Source organism: Tiliqua scincoides, chromosome 5, assembly GCF_035046505.1.
Source record: "Tiliqua scincoides isolate rTilSci1 chromosome 5, rTilSci1.hap2, whole genome shotgun sequence".
NCBI classification, from domain to species: domain Eukaryota; kingdom Metazoa; phylum Chordata; class Lepidosauria; order Squamata; family Scincidae; genus Tiliqua; species Tiliqua scincoides.
In genome coordinates, this window is record NC_089825.1 from 106,574,442 (window position 1) to 106,591,419 (window position 16,978).

At 43.6% G+C, this 16,978-nt stretch overlaps 2 protein-coding genes across 2 annotated transcripts; both read right to left on the reverse strand.

Annotated features, from left to right (window-relative positions):
- Nucleotides 1-2,384: 2,384 nt before the first annotated feature.
- On the reverse strand, nt 2,385-3,332 carry LOC136652968 (olfactory receptor 14A16-like). The gene has a single exon (XM_066629893.1). It carries the CDS (start codon nt 3,330-3,332, stop codon nt 2,385-2,387), a length of 948 nt encoding a protein of 315 aa, XP_066485990.1.
- Nucleotides 3,333-10,892: 7,560 nt separating this feature from the next.
- Nucleotides 10,893-11,840, reverse strand: LOC136652969 (olfactory receptor 14A16-like). The gene has a single exon (XM_066629894.1). The coding sequence runs from the start codon at nt 11,838-11,840 to the stop codon at nt 10,893-10,895; it is 948 nt and encodes a 315-aa protein (XP_066485991.1).
- Nucleotides 11,841-16,978: the final 5,138 nt, after the last annotated feature.

Genomic DNA, 16,978 nt, shown 5'->3' on the forward strand with positions numbered 1-16,978 from the left:
TCATTGGAGGGCTCTGTTTCCCACCAAACCAAATGTCGGGGTGCCACAAAACCCCTTCCTAGTGGTCGGGAGGATGGTGGCGAGTTGTTTGAGGGGTCACATGAACCCCTTTCCTACACTTCATTGGTGGGCTCCTTTTCCTGCCAAACCAAATGTCGGGGCACCACAAAACCTCTCTCTAGTGGTCAATGGTCTTTGGAGAAGTTGTTTGAGGGGTCACTTGAACCCCTTTCCTACATTTCATTGGTGGGCTCCTTTTCCCGCCAAACCAAATGTCGGGGCGCCACAAAACCCCTCCCTAATGGTCTATGGTCTTGGGCGAGTTGTTTGAGGGGTCACTTGAACCCCCTAAGGGGGCGGGATTTCCGGTAAAAAGGGGTGGGACTTCTGCTGTCAAGATAGTTTTGAAATGAAGTATGTACGATATACTACTTAGATGTGAGTGACAGAACTGTTCATGAGAGCTGAGGCTTCCACTCATGAGGCCTACTGAGGCAGTGGCTTTGAGTGGTGTCAGTGGTGTGGGTGAGAACCAGCACTGCCCACACCCATTTACTGCCCATCCAGAACCCCATCTTCTTGTCACTTGCTCTGGCATAAGTTAATTGAAGCTGCCTTCCCACTCAAGCACTGCTGATGAAAATTGCAGCAGCAGCATTATGGGAGGTATTAGGTGTCTCTATAATTAGTTCATGTAATCATCTAGTCCTGATTATTTATCAACTGCATGTGTCTTTTACTGCCCTCTTGTCGTTTTTGTAACCACAATAATCAAAACAAGGTGCACTCAATCTCACCGCTGCCACCACGTCAGAATGTTAAGGTTCCATACTCTGTAGGAATGCACCAAAGTTTCAGCTGATGCAAGGTTAATCCAATTTAATTTAGTACAGCACATAAGGTTTCACAAAAATAAAAGGCAAATTCAGCATTACAGAGGACACTTAGGACCCAATCCTATTCAATTTTCTGGTGCTGGTGTAGCTGTGCCAATGGGGCACGCACTGCATCCTGTGTTCGGGAGGCAGTCACAGAGGCCTCTTCAAGGTATGGGAACATTTGTTACCTTACCTTGGGGCTGCACTGTGGTTGCACTGGTGCAAGAAAGTTGCATAGGATTGGTCCCCTACATGTCACATGCAGTTGAAAAATAACCAGGACTAGATGTCCTACATTAACTTATTCTCACTCTCATCCCACCACAGCTTCAATCCTGAAGAGCAATTGCCTCAGTTTATAACACCCCCAGCTGAGGAAAATACTCAAATTAAAAGAAGGAAGGATTCTCCCCACAACCACACACAGTCCCTCTTTTTTACTTCAAAATTCTAACCCAGGGGTCAGCAAACGTTTTGCCCCCAGGACCACATCATATAACTTAACATGGTGCTGAGGGCCGAATGTGGTCCGTGGGCCGGGGTTTGGAGACCCTTGCTCTAACCAAACACTGCCCTTAATTACTAACCTCTCACATCTGCTTTAATGAGCAAATCGCTCAAAGTATAATCAAGCAGCAGCAAGACAAACTTATTTAAAGGGGAATCAGGTCAAGGTCAGATACATTTACCTATTCGTCACACACCTCTTCTTTCCCTCCAGTCATAACTTGATCAAAGCAGTCTGGGGAGGATCGTGGATATGAAAAACAATTCCCACAACTTGTCAGCAGAATTTGGGGTGTCTCAAGGGCTACTCCAGATTTGTCCAGATCTTCATGAGATGTGGGTCCTTCTCTGCCACATTTTCAAATAGATATGCACATATACATGTTCTTTCGACAATTTGAAGCAGCCTGAGAGAAATGCTTAGGTGGAGAGCAAGTCTAGTGAAATCACTAGCAAAGACCCAATTCTATCCCCCGCCATGCTATATCATGTAGCTGCACCCAAAAGGCAAGCACTGCATGCTGTTGGGGGAGGCGTGGCAATCTGAAGGCAAACCAGACCTAAGTAAAAAAAAAAAAAATACTTTCTTCCTCATAAGCCTACAATTCTTCTGTGGGTCTTCTCAGACATATTCCAGACATTTTAGTGAGAAAGCTAAGGAGGCCAAGGAGATTTTTAAAAAGAGGAGATAATATCCAGCATGAGAGTCTACTGCTGGATTCATTGCCTCCCTCTTCTGAAATGGTCTGTCACTCCACACAAATGGAATAGGTTTGGATTGCACTAAGATAGGGAAGAGGTGTTCCTAACAAGGGGCCCATCAGAAACCAAAGGATACATTCTTGGACAGGTGTTCCAAACAGCACCTCTTAGTGAGCAACAGCCTGCTTGACTGTCAGAAAATCCCAGGCCAAAACCAAGATGGAGTTAAACTAAGGAGGAGGTAGTTTAAACTGTAAACATGTTGGGAAAGAGAGGGTGCTCATAACAACTGGCCATTCAGAAACCAAAGGATGCATTCTTGGGCAGGTGTTTCAGACCTAGCAATTTGGAGATGGACATTTTGATCTCCTTGTTTCTTATGCTGTATATGAGGGGATTCATCATGGGTGGAACCATGGAGTATATCACAGTCAATGCCAAATCTAGATTTGATGGCGCATCATGGATGGGTTTCATGTAGGCAAAGGTTCCCGTGGATAGAAATGTGGAGAAAACAATGAGGTGTGGGAGGCAAGTAGAGAAGGCCTTTTGCCTTCCCTGCACAGAAGGCATCCTCAGTACTGCAGTGAAAATGTGCACATAAGTTATGATAACAAAGACAAAGCAGCCTAAACTAATAACAGCAGAAAAGACAATTGCTCCAATTTCAGGTAAATTTAAATCAGAACAAGATATCTTAAGTATTACAGGAACTTCACAGAAAAATTGATTGACTACAGTGGAACAAAAGGGGGTTGCAAAAGTCCCTGCTGCATGAAATGAGCCTTGGAGAAGGCCAGCAGTCCAGACACCAGCAATCATTTTGATGCAAACTTGCTTGTTCATCACCATCTCATATTGCAATGGGTTGCAAATAGCAACATACCGATCGTAGGCCATGGCTGTGAGGAGGTAAATATCAGATGATAAAAAGAGAAAGAGAAAGAAGACTTGAGCTACACATCCAAAATAAGAGATGTGCCTGGTATTGAGGAGGGAATTGGCCATAGATTTGGGCATAATGACTGCAACAGCACCAAGGTCCTGGATGGCCAAGTTCATGAGAAATAAGTACATGGGGGTGTGCAGGCGATGGTCAAAAGCCACTGCAGAGATGATGAGAAGGTTTCCTGTTAGTGTTGCCAAGTACAGCACCAGAAACACCAGGAAATGCAGAATCTGCAGTTCTCGAACTTCGGTGAATTCGAGGAGCAGAAGCCCAGACAGGGAGGACTGATTTGCCATGAAGATAATGGTTTGCTCTTACTAAGATGCTTGCAGCCTGCTGAAAGAAAATGACAAAGTTTATATGGTATAATAGTGGTTACAAGGCACTGGTTTCACAGCAAGAGAGTCTACCATGTTTTGATTTTTATGTTAGTAGCAGCAGTAGTTACAGAGGTCAAAAACATAGCATTTGACATGTTCCTGCTGTTAACCTGCCTATTCTGGCAATTTTTTTTTATATCACATGATGCATAATCTCTCTCTCTCTCTCTCTCTCTCTCTCTCTCTCTCTCTCTCTCCAAGGAATGAGATATTCACCATCTTTCACTTTCCTGGATTTCCCCCTTTCACTTACCTGGAGCCCAATCCTAATGAACTTTACAGCACTGAATCAGCAGCAAAGCAGCCCCAAAGTTAGAGATCAAGTGTCCCCTTAGCTCCTAGAGGACTCTGTGACTGACGCCCTCCCCAGGGATGCAACACACACCCCATTGGCATGGCTGCATCAGTGCTGGAAAGTTGGATAGGATTGGGCCCAAGCGTTCAAAAGTCTGATTTACAAACTGACAAACAATCTGATATTCAAAACAGGAGAGAAGCAATTCACATGCTTGTTAATGAGAATAAGACTGCATTCCTTAAATACCAGTATTGTTGTCAATAATTTCAGATAATCATAAGTTTACTAAGGATCAGTGTTCTTCTATCAGAAAGTTCACTATCTTATCAAACATCTTTTGGCTTTTGTAAAATTCCTCAGTTGTTTTGTCTGAGGAAGAATCACAAAATTCTTTTCAATCTTTCCTTAAGTGAAATTTTGGTGGCATCTCATGTATTTCCATTTCTTTATGTGTGATGGACACTAAATCAAAGACCACTTCAATGTATGTGGGGATGCACATGTTGATGTGAGAATATCTGAAGATATTCTTATTCCAAGACAGACAACTCATAGGTTCTTAGTAACTGAGACAGTGGAGGGAAAGAGAAAATGACTGTAGAAATTAGAGGAGGAGGAAAGAAGATAGATGTTGACAGAAGTATAAGATAAATAAGAAGGTTGAGAAAAATGAAAGAAATAAAAAATAGGGGAGTAAATCCAAAATTCTTAAAATGATAAGTAATTTAAGAAGATAACTTACAGATTTTCTTCTGAGGTTTCTTTCAACTTCTGATTTGCTTTCTTGTCCACTGAGACTGAATAATTGTGTTTGTGTTCAGGCTTTGATAAAACCTAATTCAAATCCTGCTTCATTCGACAAAAGCAGAGGCTTATGAATGTTTCTCTTGAGTGCCTAGAGATTTGCTCCTCAGGGGCCAATACTGCAGCAGTTGCATAAAGAAGTAAAGGGAAAAAAAATAATGTGCTTGGATAGAGTAATACACATAAGAAATAATAACTAAGTCTGAGGATAGTAAAAGCCATGTTTGCAAAGGGTAGAAATGTTAGTTATAGGAATGGGTTGCTTAACTAAACCTCAGTTAAACACTCATCTCCCTCCTGCACCCGAGTTCCCTGCCACACTTACATACCTTTTAGGGCCTCCTCTGTGCTGGTCCTCCATCCTGCCTTCACCAGGGAAATTTAAGAATGGAGACCTAGAAATGGAAGAATGCCATCCGTAGAATATCCTGATGATGGCATGGTGGAGGTCACAGTTGCACCATGGAGAGAACCTTATAAGGTAGGCAAGTGTTCCATCACAAGCTGAGGTAGAGCCAAATCTAGAGTGTAGGTATAAAATTGTGGCTAACAGTGCTCTTTTTTCAAACTTCCATCATTTATGTACGGAACCAGCAAGCAGAGATTTTTTATCGGCCATTCGACAGGACTCTGATCCCTTTATTCAAATCAAATCCTTTGAAGGTTTTATTGGATACATTTTTAAGGCCCTGAGTACCAGGCCCATGTCAGTTAAGACATGCAGTGCTTTTGACAAAAAGGATTGGTTTGACAGTGAATGTAGGGATCTTAAGATGTGTATCAGGGCTTCTTATTTAGATTTTAGAAAGTACAACGAACCCAGTTGTTTAATTAAACTCTCCATTCTCAAAAAACAACTCAGAGTATTATTGACAGAGAAAAAGAAAAAGTTTGTTTTAACTCAATGGAACAAGCTGCATCAAGCGATTCAACACAAAAATAATAAACAATTTTGGGCAGTTGTAGCGGGTTCATGTAGATCAGAAACATACGACCCTGCTATTATCCCTTCGTCCACATGGGTTCAACACTTTACAGATCTTTTTTATGATAAGAGCAAATCCCCGGACACCAACCCAGACTTTACCTCTGTGGATCTGCCTATCTGGCCTCCTGTGACCCCTGATGAAATTAAAGAGCTAATTATGCAATGGAAGCCAGGGAAGGCCGCAGGGCCAGATGAAATACTTACTTGCCCACTTTTTTACAATGATCGACAGCTCTGGCCTATTACCCAATGCCTGGCTTACAGCAACAGTCGTGCCTATTCATAAAAAGGGTGACCCTACCATACCAGGAAACTTTCGGCCTGTTAGTTTGCATTCTGTACTAGGTAAGATCTATGCTAAATATCTTTGCAATAAACTCACTCTCTGGGTTACTTCGCAAGGCATCTTAGGCCCCGAGCAATCTGGCTTCTGTTGGGGCAAATCAACTTTGGATAATTGCCTGATCCTGTCTCATTTGGCCTATAAGCAGGTCAGGATATGTAAGGCCCGTCTTTATGTAGCCTTCCTTGATTTGAAAGGTGCCTTTGATTCTGTGGATAGGGAGCTTCTTTGGGCCAAGTTGGAAGACATGGGGATTGATAAAAGATTACTGCTGCTGATTAGGTCCCTCCATCTAAATACCTCGTGCAGGGTTAGATGCTCCTGGAGGGGGAATCTAACTCACTCCATCATCACTAACAAAGGGGTCAAACAGGGCTGTGTCTTGGCCCCCATGCTTTTCAACCTATTTCTAAATGATCTTGCCCCTTCCCTGAAGGAAGTAGATGGCCATTGTCCAAAGCTTGGCGCAAGCCAAGTGCCACTACTTCTGTACGCGGATGATGCAGTACTGATATCTCGTACTAGGATTGGCCTGAAACGTCTGCTCAGTCGTGCCACAGAGTATTTTTGACCAACAAATTGCAGATCAATTATGCTAAATCTAAGATAATGATATTTGCTAACAGATGGAAAGCTTTTAAGTGGTCTTGTAATGGCAACAAAATGGAACAGGTTAAGCATTTCAAGTACCTGGGTATCAACTTCCATTACAGACTCACTTGGGCTTTTCATCGCAGGGCAGTGCAGAACGCATCCAAACTAGCTTCCTCAGCCATTTCCCATTTCTTTTTCACCTGCGGAAATGGTTATGTTCCGGCTGCTCTGGAGGCATTTAAGGGAAAGGTTCTTTCCCAGGTTCTTTATGGTTCTCCTGTCTGGTATAAGGTTATTAACCAATCACTAGAACGCATCCAAGCCTCCTTTTTACGGAAGATTTTGGGCTTACCCAGGTGCGTTCCCTACTCGGTCCTGTGTCTCGAGGTGGGGTTAATTCGACTAAGGACTACTGTATGGTTAAGACTTCTGAAATTTTGGTTTAGGATTTTATTTAACCCCACCTCTTCTGATCTAATGCAACAATTTTTATCGGATCCAGTCCTGCCTATTGAGATCACTGATCTTCTAATTAAAATTAAGTCAATAGGGCTTGACACTGAAGAGTTAGGTATGATTGGTTGTGATGCAGCTTACAGAATTGTCAAAGGAAGAATTCTAGATATTGAACAACAAGAGCTGTTTAGTGCTGCCAGAACCACATGTTCTCCACTCCATCTTCATATTCCAGTCAGTCTTGGGAAACCGGCCTCCTTCTTTTACCACCTGGTGTGCCCACAGGCCGGGAGAGCTTTCACACTGGCAAGGTGTAACGCTCTTCCATCAGCCTTGTTAACGGGCAGGTTCAGCGGTATCCCCTACTTAGAGAGGAAATGCAAGTGTGGTAGGGATTGCGTTGAGACTTTAATGCATACCTTTTTTTATTGCCCGCTACATGTTGTGTCACACAAGAAATTTCTAGGTCCATTGCTAGCTAGGATGCAGGGCTGGGAGGATTCAACCATGCTTCAGTCTCTCCTGTCCACTCCTGATCCTGAGACTCTGGATAATGTTGCTTCCTTTTTATCTGGGGTAATAGCCAGGCAGAGCCCTGGGACTCTGGGCAGTGACTGATGTTTTTGCTTATGTTGTGTTGTCTTTGTACATTCCTGTCTTGTTCTGTTCTTTCTCTGTATTTTATGCCAATAAAGGTCTTACTGAACTAAGGTAGGCAAGTGTGGGAGGGAGCTCTGAGGGTTTGTGAAAGTTGTGTTCAATGGTACATTCATAATAGGAAACCCATTCTGTAAGGAATGCCGGATAACTTGACTTTTATTGTAGATGAGAATGACAGTTCATAAGAGTTGGGGCTGCCCATTCATGAGGTCCACTGAAGCAGTGGCTTTGAGTGGTGGCATTGGTGCAGATGCGAACCAGCTCTGGAACAGGCACAACAAGAGGCTTGTGCTATATCCAGCCCAGGATAGGGGCCCAAAGTGGTTCAGCCAGAGGTAAGGGGAAACTTTTCCCCTTACCCCTGGGTAAGGCATGCTGGCACCTATGGGTCACCTCAGACTTGCTCCACCTCCTGAGGTGGTACAAGTCAGAGGAGAGCGAAGCAGCTTGAAGCTGCTCTGAGCTCCCCGGGAACGGGAGTTTGGATCTGCCAGTTATCCCACCTGCCCGCCCCGGGGCCACCCACCACCCTGGAATGCCTCCCTCCCGCCTGCTCTCTGCCCACCCCAGAGTCTTGCATTGGCTGAGCTCGGCCAATGCATGACTCGCTGCCTCAGTGCGGAGGCTTATGCCAGCCTCTGCAGGCTGGTGCACCTCTACACGCGGGCCTTGCTGACTCACAAGGAGGCGCAAATATGCCTTATGGCTGCACATGTGTTGTGTTCATTCTCTAATACAGTAACCATAAGCAGACTGTTACGATGCGGGTATAGTTACCGCAGCAAGCAGCTGTCCGGCTGCACTCTCCACCTATCTCTCAAGGACAGAGCATAGGCACTCCCGGGAACAAAGAGGACACACGGCAGAAGTCCCCCACCAAACGTCTCTTTACTATGTACAATATGTACAGCAACAGTCCAGATAGCACACAATTCACGGATCACACTGACATAGCCTTCGGCACAAACTCCACTCTGCATCTCCCACAACCCAGCTTGCCCTGGCTGGAGTATATACTTGCCACAGCCAATCAGAGTGAACTAGAAAGTGCTTAGTCACTCTGATGGCACATGGGGTGACATACCTGGTGACAGTCACCTGGTATGCATCACCAGATGTTGCATCATCTCTTCCCATGATGCTGTGTGCAGTCAGGCCAAGGCTTCAGGGCCTGATACTATCCAGCTTGCAAATTATCTGCATGCCCGGGGATGATCCCTTAACACAGACCCATACCATGATACACATACGACACCCTCCACTCAATAAACCAAACTTCCTCCCAGATCATTTTTTCTTACCTTAGGCCCAAATCTTGGTCCTCTCCACCAATAAATTTGTTGTCTGCTATTTTATATACAGTTTTACCACCACTCATGAACCTGATCATTTATTGTCTGAGAAACAGAGAGATCCAAGCAGCCCTCTTAAAAATTTCCAATAAAAAGTACAGATTTCATGTTATGACGTCATAAAACCTTTCTGAGAGAGTTACGGTCTAACTCTAAAATGTGATCAGAGCAAAGAGCATCTGGTGATGTAAATTTCTTTCCTGTACTACAGTGGTTCTCAATCTGGTGGGCCGTGACCCACTATTTCATGTAAAGGTCCACTGGTCTCTTTACAGGGCAGGGGAAGGGGCTAGGGCAGCGACGCAATCCCCAGGATCACATCGCTAAGAGGGGATGCAAGTCCATGTAGAGGTAGAGGAGTGTGTTGGGGCCAGAACTGTTTGAAGATCAGTGGCACCATTGCCACCAATATTCACCCTCTGCTTGTCCTGCTGTGTCTTCCTGAGGTCCTAAATTCTGCCCATTCCACCCATCCATGCCACAGGCTGACCTTTGGTGGCAGAGGTAGCTGGAACAGACACCACCTTTAGGAATTTAGTTTTATTGAATTCAAATCACCCCATCAGTATGTTTCTATGGCCTTCAATTTTTTTATTTTTTTTTAGTTTTTCATCTTTCTAAATAATTTTCTTACTGATTGAATTGAGTGGCTTTCTTAATGTTGATTGAGTGACAGAACCACCTTCTGCTTTCATTTTAAATTCCCATTTCAACTTAGGGTGGATATGGGATCCCCGGATATGCCACACACACACATCCCCAATAGTGAGTGGTCAAACTTAGCAATGTGACAGTTTTAGATTGTTGACATCGGTAAGCAGTACAAATAACCTCAGAGTGCCTAAAAATCAGGCTACCTGTAGCAACAAGACTGAGAGTTTCAAGATAGGGTTTATTAAAGAAATATAGATAACCAGTAAAAGTCATATTCATATCTAATTACTTTGCTTAGCTGATCCGTTACAGAGCTTTAAATGATTATAGGTGGAAGAGATACTTGCAAATAGCTGTGACTGGACAGCAGGAGTGACAGAGAAGGAGAGAATGGGGGGTTTTGAACGACAGAGATAGAAGGGTTATGAAGATCAAAAGGTCAAAGGGGGGGGGAGATTACCAATCCTATTCCTCCTGAGGTCCAAGCACAAAGTCCTTCCTAAGCAGCAAGTGCAGGGCTGCAAGGTTCCAGGATCCAAAGGAGAGAAATAGAGCAACAGAGGTGTTCCTTGGCAAAATGGTGAGATGAGGGGCACACAAAAGCATGATAGCTCCCTAATAGGAGAAGTTCCTGAGGAACAAATGACATGGCCAGTTGAGTGCTGTTCCCAGGCTCAAGATTCATGATCCAGATCTAAGAAGAGACTTCTTGGCCCAGAAACTGAAGAAGACTGCCAGGTGGCCTGGCTCTGGGACAATTTGGATTTAAAATGCAGAGCTTGTAATGCACAACAAATTTGCCAGGCTGGAGCACCCAAAATTTGCAAGGAGGAGGAAAGGAAAGGAGTCATACAGATGTCTCATAGGCTGCAACCCTTAATGGGCTAGAATTAGCATGAACTTGCACAGTTTCAGTGTGAACTCACCTCTTGGGGGTGGGGAGCAACAATCGGCTTGACTGTTGGAAAATGCCAGCCAGAAACCAAGATGGACTTAAAAATGGAGATGGTTTGAATTGTACTAAGAAAAGAAAGAGTGTGTCCATCGGTTGCAGGCCTGGAGTGGGGGGGGGGGCAGGTAGGCAAATGCCTCTAGCAGCATTACACTTTGAAAACTTTCTGAGGCTTCCAATGTGATTGTAGGCAGTATTTCCAGTTTTCTAGAAATACTGTTTAATACCACATGGGAAGCCTCAGAAGGCTTTCAGAGTCATCCCTAATGGCTCTTTTGCACTGGATAAATATGGGGGGGTGGCATAATGCAGAGGGATGGCATAAATGACCTTTGTCCCAGGGCATGTCAAGGGAAAGGTCTGTTACTGGACCCATCAGAAACCAAAGGATGCATTCTTGGGCAGGTGTTTCAGACCTAGCAATTTGGAGATGGACATTTTAATCTCCTGGTTTCTTATGCTGTATATGAGGGGATTCATCATGGGTGGAACCATGGAGTATAGCACAGTCAATGCCAAATCTAGATTTGATGGTGCATCATGGATGGGTTTCATGTAGGCAAAGGTTCCAGTGGATAGAAATGTGGAGAAAACAATGAGGTGTGGGAGGCAAGTAGAGAAGGCCTTTTGCCTTCCCTGCATAGAAGGCATCCTCAATACTGCAGTGAAAATGTGCACGTAAGTTATAAAGACAAAGACAAAGCAACCTAAAGCAAGAACAATGGCAAGGACAATTGCTCCAATTTCAGGTAGATTTAAGTCAAAACAAGAGATCTTAAGTATTAGAGGAATTTCACAGAAAAATTGATTTACAGCATAGGAACAAAAGGGGGTTGCAAAAGTCCCTGCTGCATGAAATGAGCCTTGGAGAAGGCCAGCAGTCCAGACACCAGCAATCATTTTGATACAAACTTGCCTGTTCATCACCATCTCATATTGCAATGGTTTGCAAATGGCAACATACCGATCATATGCCATGACTGTAAGGAGGTAGATATCAGATGCTAAAAAGAGAAAAAGAAAGAAGACTTGAGCTACACATCCAAAATAAGAGATGTGCCTGGTATTGAGGAGGGAATTGGCCATAGATTTGGGCATAATGACTGTAACAGCACCAAGGTCCTGGATGGCCAAGTTCATGAGAAATAAGTACATGGGGGTGTGCAGGCGATGGTCAAAAGCCACTGCAGAGATGATGAGAAGGTTTCCTGTTAGTGTTGCCAAGTACAGCACCAGAAACACCAGGAAGTGCAGAATCTGCAGTTCTCGAACTTCGGTGAATTCAAGGAGCAGAAACCCAGACAGGGAGGACTGATTTGCCATGAAGATAATGGTTTGCTCTTACTAAGATGCTTGCAGCCTGCTGAAAGAAAATGACAAAGTTTATATGGTATAATAGTGGTTATAAGGCACTGGTTTCACAGCAAGAGAGTCTACCAAGTTTTGATTTTTATGTTAGTAGCAGCAGTAGTTACAGAGGTCAAAAACATAGCATTTGACATGTTCCTGCTGTTAACCTGCCTATTCTGGCAATTTTTTTTTTATATCACATGATGCATAATCTCTCTCTCTCTCTCCAAAGAATGAGATATTCACCATCTTTCACTTTCCTGGATTTCCCCCTTTCACTTACCTGGAGCCCAATCCTAATGAACTTTACAGCACTGAATCAGCAGCAAAGCAGCCCCAAAGTTAGAGATCAAGTGTCCCCTTAGCTCCTAGAGGACTCTGTGACTGACGCCCTCCCCAGGGATGCAACACACACCCCATTGGCATGGCTGCATCAGTGCTGGAAAGTTGGATAGGATTGGGCCCAAGCGTTCAAAAGTCTGATTTACAAACTGACAAACAATCTGATATTCAAAACAGGAGAGAAGCAATTCACATGCTTGTTAATGAGAATAAGACTGCATTCCTTAAATGCCAGTATTGTTGTCAATAATTTCAGATAATCATAAGTTTACTAAGGATCAGTGTTCTTCTATCAGAAAGTTCACTATCTTATCAAACATCTTTTGGCTTTTGTAAAATTCCTCAGTTGTTTTGTCTGAGGAAGAATCACAAAATTCTTTTCAATCTTTCCTTTAAGTGAAATTTTGGTGGCATCTCATGTATTTCCATGTCTTTATGTGCGATGGACATTAAATCAGAGCACTTCAGTGTATGTGGGGATGCACCCGTTGATGTGAGAATATCTGAAGATATTCTTATTCCAAGACAGACAGCTCATAGGTTCTTAGTAACTGAGACAGTGGAGGGAAAGAGAAAATGACTGTAGAAATTAGAGGAGGAGGAAAGAAGATAGATGTTGACAGAAGTATAAGATAAATAAGAAGGTTGAGAAAAATGAAAGAAATAAAAAATAGGGGAGTAAATCCAAAATTCTTAAAATGATAAGTAATTTAAGAAGATAACTTACAGATTTTCTTCTGAGGTTTCTTTCAACTTCTGATTTGCTTTCTTGTCCACTGAGACTGAATAATTGTGTTTGTGTTCAGGCTTTGATAAAACCTAATTCAAATCCTGCTTCATTCGACAAAAGCAGAGGCTTATGAATGTTTCTCTTGAGTGCCTAGAGATTTGCTCCTCAGGGGCCAATACTGCAGCAGTTGCATAAAGAAGTAAAGGGAAAAAAAATAATGTGCTTGGATAGAGTAATACAAATAAGAAATAATAACTAAGTCTGAGGATAGTAAAAGCCATGTTTGCAAAGGGTAGAAATGTTAGTTATAGGAATGGGTTGCTTAACTAAACCTCAGTTAAACACTCATCTGCCTCCTGCCACCTGAGTTCCCTGCCACACTTACATACCTTTTAGGGCCTCCTCTGTGCTGGTCCTCCATCCTGCCTTCACCAGGGAAATTTAGGAATGGAGACCTAGAAATGGAAGAATGCCATCTGTAGAACACCCTGGTGATGGCATGGTGGAGGTCACAGTTGCACCATGGAGAGAACCTTTTAAGGTAGGCAAGTGTGGGAGGGAGCTCTGAGGGTTGTGAATGTTGTGTTCAATGGTACATTCATAACAGGAAACCCATTCTGCAGGAATGCCGGATAACATGACTTTTATTGTAGATGAGAATGACAGAACTGTTCATGAGAGTTGGGGTTGCCCATTCATGAGGTCCACTGAAGCAGTGGCTTTGAGTGGTGGCACTGGTGCAGATGCGAACCAGCTCTGGAACCGGCACGACCAGAGGCTTGCGCGATATCCAGCCCAGGATAGGGGCCCAAAGTGGTTCAGCCAGAGGTAAGGGGAAACATTTCCCCTTACCCCTGGGTAAGGCATCCTGACACCTATGGGTCACCTCAGAATTGCTCTACCTCCTGAGGTGGTACAAGTCAGAGGAGAGTGAAGCAGCTTGAAGCTGCTGTGAACTCCCTAGGAATAGGGGTTGAGATCTGCCAGTTATCCCACCTGCCTGCCCTGGGGCCACCCACCACCCTGGAATGCCTCCCTCCCGCCTCCTCTCCGCCCACCCCAGAGTCTTGCATTGGCTGAGCTCAGCCATTGCATGACTCGCTGCCTCAGTGCGGAGGCTTATGCCAGCCTCTGCAGGCCGGTGCACCTCTAGATGCTGGCCTTGCCGACTCACAAGGAGGCGCAAACATGCCTTATGGCTCCACATGTGTTGTGTTCATTCTCTTATACAGTAACCATAAGCAGACCCATACCATGATACGCGTACGACACCCTCCACTCAATAAACCAAACTCCCCCCCCCCGGTCATTTTTTCTTACCTTAGGCCCAAATCTTGGTCCTCTCTACCAATAAATTTGCTGTCTGCTATTTTATATACAGTTTTACCACCACTCATGAACCAGACCACTTATTGCCTGAGAAACAGAGAGATCCAAGCAGCCCTGTTAAAAATTTCCAATAAAAAGTACAGATTTTATGTTATGACGTCATAAAACTTTTCTGAGAGAGTTACGGTCTAACTCTAAAATGTGATCAGAGCAAAGAGCATCTGGTGATGTAAACTTGTTTCCTGTACTACAGTGGTTCTCAATCTGGTGGGCCGTGACCAACCATTTCATGTAAAGGTCCACTGGTCTCTTTAAAAGGCAGGGGAAGGGGCTAGGGCAGCGACGCAATCCCCAGGATCACATCGCTAAGAGGGGATGCAAGTCCATGTAGAGGGAGAGGAGTGTGTTGGGGCCAGAACTGTTTGGAGATCAGTGGCACCATTGCCACCGATATCCAACCTCTGCTTGTCCTGCCCTGTCTTCCTGAGGTCCTAAACTCTGCCCATTCCACCCATCCATGCCACAGGCTGACCTTTGGTGGCAGAGGTAGCTGGAACAGACACCACCTTTAGGAATTTAGTTTTATGGAATTCAAATCACCCCATCAGTATGTTTCTTTGGCCTTCAATTTTTTTTTATTTAGTTTTTCATCTTTCTAAATAATTTTCTTACTGATTGGATTGAGTGGCTTTCTTAATGTTGATTGAGTGACAGAACCATCTTCTGCTTTAATTTTAAATTCCCATTTCAACTTAGGGTGGATATGGGATCCCCGGATATGAAACACACACACATCCCCAATAGTGAGGGGTCAAACTTGTGACAGTTTTAGATTGTCCTTGCCACACCATTGCCACACACCTTGCCACACTATTGTTCAGTAGAAACTTCCTGGATGGGCCATCAAGCTCTTTTCTGACTCAATCAAGGCCAGGAAGCCCAAAATGCATCACCCAAGAAGCTCTCCAAACTCCTTTGTCCTGCAGATATTCCTTTGTTTCCTTTGTAAAAAGTCATATAACTTCCCTGCTCTGGAAGCAGTTTAGAATAAGGTAGAAGAGAGGGGCAAGACAAGGACTAGTCAACACAGCAAGAAGAAGGAACAAGACACAAGGGCAGAGACAGACAAGACACAGGAACAGAGCAGAGTTTGTTCAACCTGGGAATTTTGCAGCCCTGCCTTGCTGTTCAAGAAGGACTTCACACTCAAGCAAACCAGCAGAATAGGATAGGTGATTTCCCCCTTTTTTTGATCTCTCTCTCTCTCTCTCTCTCTCTCTCTCTCTCTCTCTCTTCCCCCAAGAGATTATTTCTTTAATAAACTAATTATCCTGTTTGAAAAGCTCTGTCTTATGGTTACTGTTAACCTAACTTTGAGACATTTTGAGACTGGTTGCATTGCTCATCCATGTCAACGATCCCAAACCTTGTCACACTGTTAGATCTGACCTCTTGCTTGCTAATGTCCCCAATTTTAGTTATGTGCACATGACATGTGTAGGTTCTTGCAAGGTTGATAGAGCAACTCAAGATTCAAGAACAACTGGGTACTTCAGGAGTGAACGTTCACAAGCTTTTATTTGAATTGCATGCAATTGATCCACGGGACTCATGTCACAAAGCATGGACCCGGTTTGATGGTGTCCAGAACTTTTATAGATTTCTCTGTTTTATAGATTTCCCATTGGCTGATATTTGACATCAGAAATGGGGCTAACTCCTAATGGGATACAGATAAGATACAATTTACATCAAAGATAGAAAATAGGTGGGCAATAAGTGGGCAAAACCACTGATTGGCTCCGATTTACATACCGGTGGGGTTTCACCTTAAAACTTAGCCAAAATTACACAATTCCCAAAAGTTTTCAAAAACCAGTAGGGTTTGCTATAGTACCATTTATCCAGTGTTGGGTCTTATTCACATCCATCAACCCAATTAAAATTAATTGACAGGTCTCCTCATTAAAAGAGATGACACAATGTGCTTCTGCCTGGTACCATTATCTTATCGGCATACCTTTCTCCTGTGTTAATCCAAACTTTTAACACCTGTGGAACATCTCTGCAAAACTAAAAGCTTCTTGTCTTTTCTTAAGTGTCTCTTAAGACATTTCTAAAATCAAGCAACCTTTTGTTTCCTTAAGACTTACTTCTAATGACTACTATGTCCCCATATGTGAATTACAATTTAGGGCAAAGATTATTTTGCCCTAGCTCTTGCCTATATATATATATGTCTTTTGCTCTGAAAACATGAAAGAATAAAATATAAAGCTATAAGTGAGCACTGGCAGGCAGGCATAGAAGAAGGCCAATTCTATGCTTGGGATCATTAGAAAAGGTATTGAGAACAAAATGGCTATTATTATAATGCAGTTGTACTAATCAATGGTAAGGCCACACCTGGAGTATTGTGTCCAGTTCTGGTCGCCACATCTCAAAAAAGACATAGTGGAAATGGAAAAGGTGCAAAAGAGAGCAACTAAGATAATTACTGGGCTGGGGCACCTTCCTTATGAGGAAAGGCTACAGCATTTGGGCCTCTTCAGCCTAGAAAAGAGGCGCCTGAGGGGGGACATGATTGAGACATACAAAATTATGCAGGGGATGGACAGAGTGGATAGAGAGATGCTCTTTACCCTCTCACATAACACCAGAACCAGGGGACATCCACTAAAATTGAGTGTTGGGAGAGTTAGAACAAACA

Coding starts and splice junctions, on each gene's coding strand:
- LOC136652969 (XM_066629894.1), bottom strand. CDS start 11,840: ATGGCAAATCAGTCCTCCCTGTCTGGGTTTCTGCTCCTTGAATTCACC.
- LOC136652968 (XM_066629893.1), bottom strand. CDS start 3,332: ATGGCAAATCAGTCCTCCCTGTCTGGGCTTCTGCTCCTCGAATTCACC.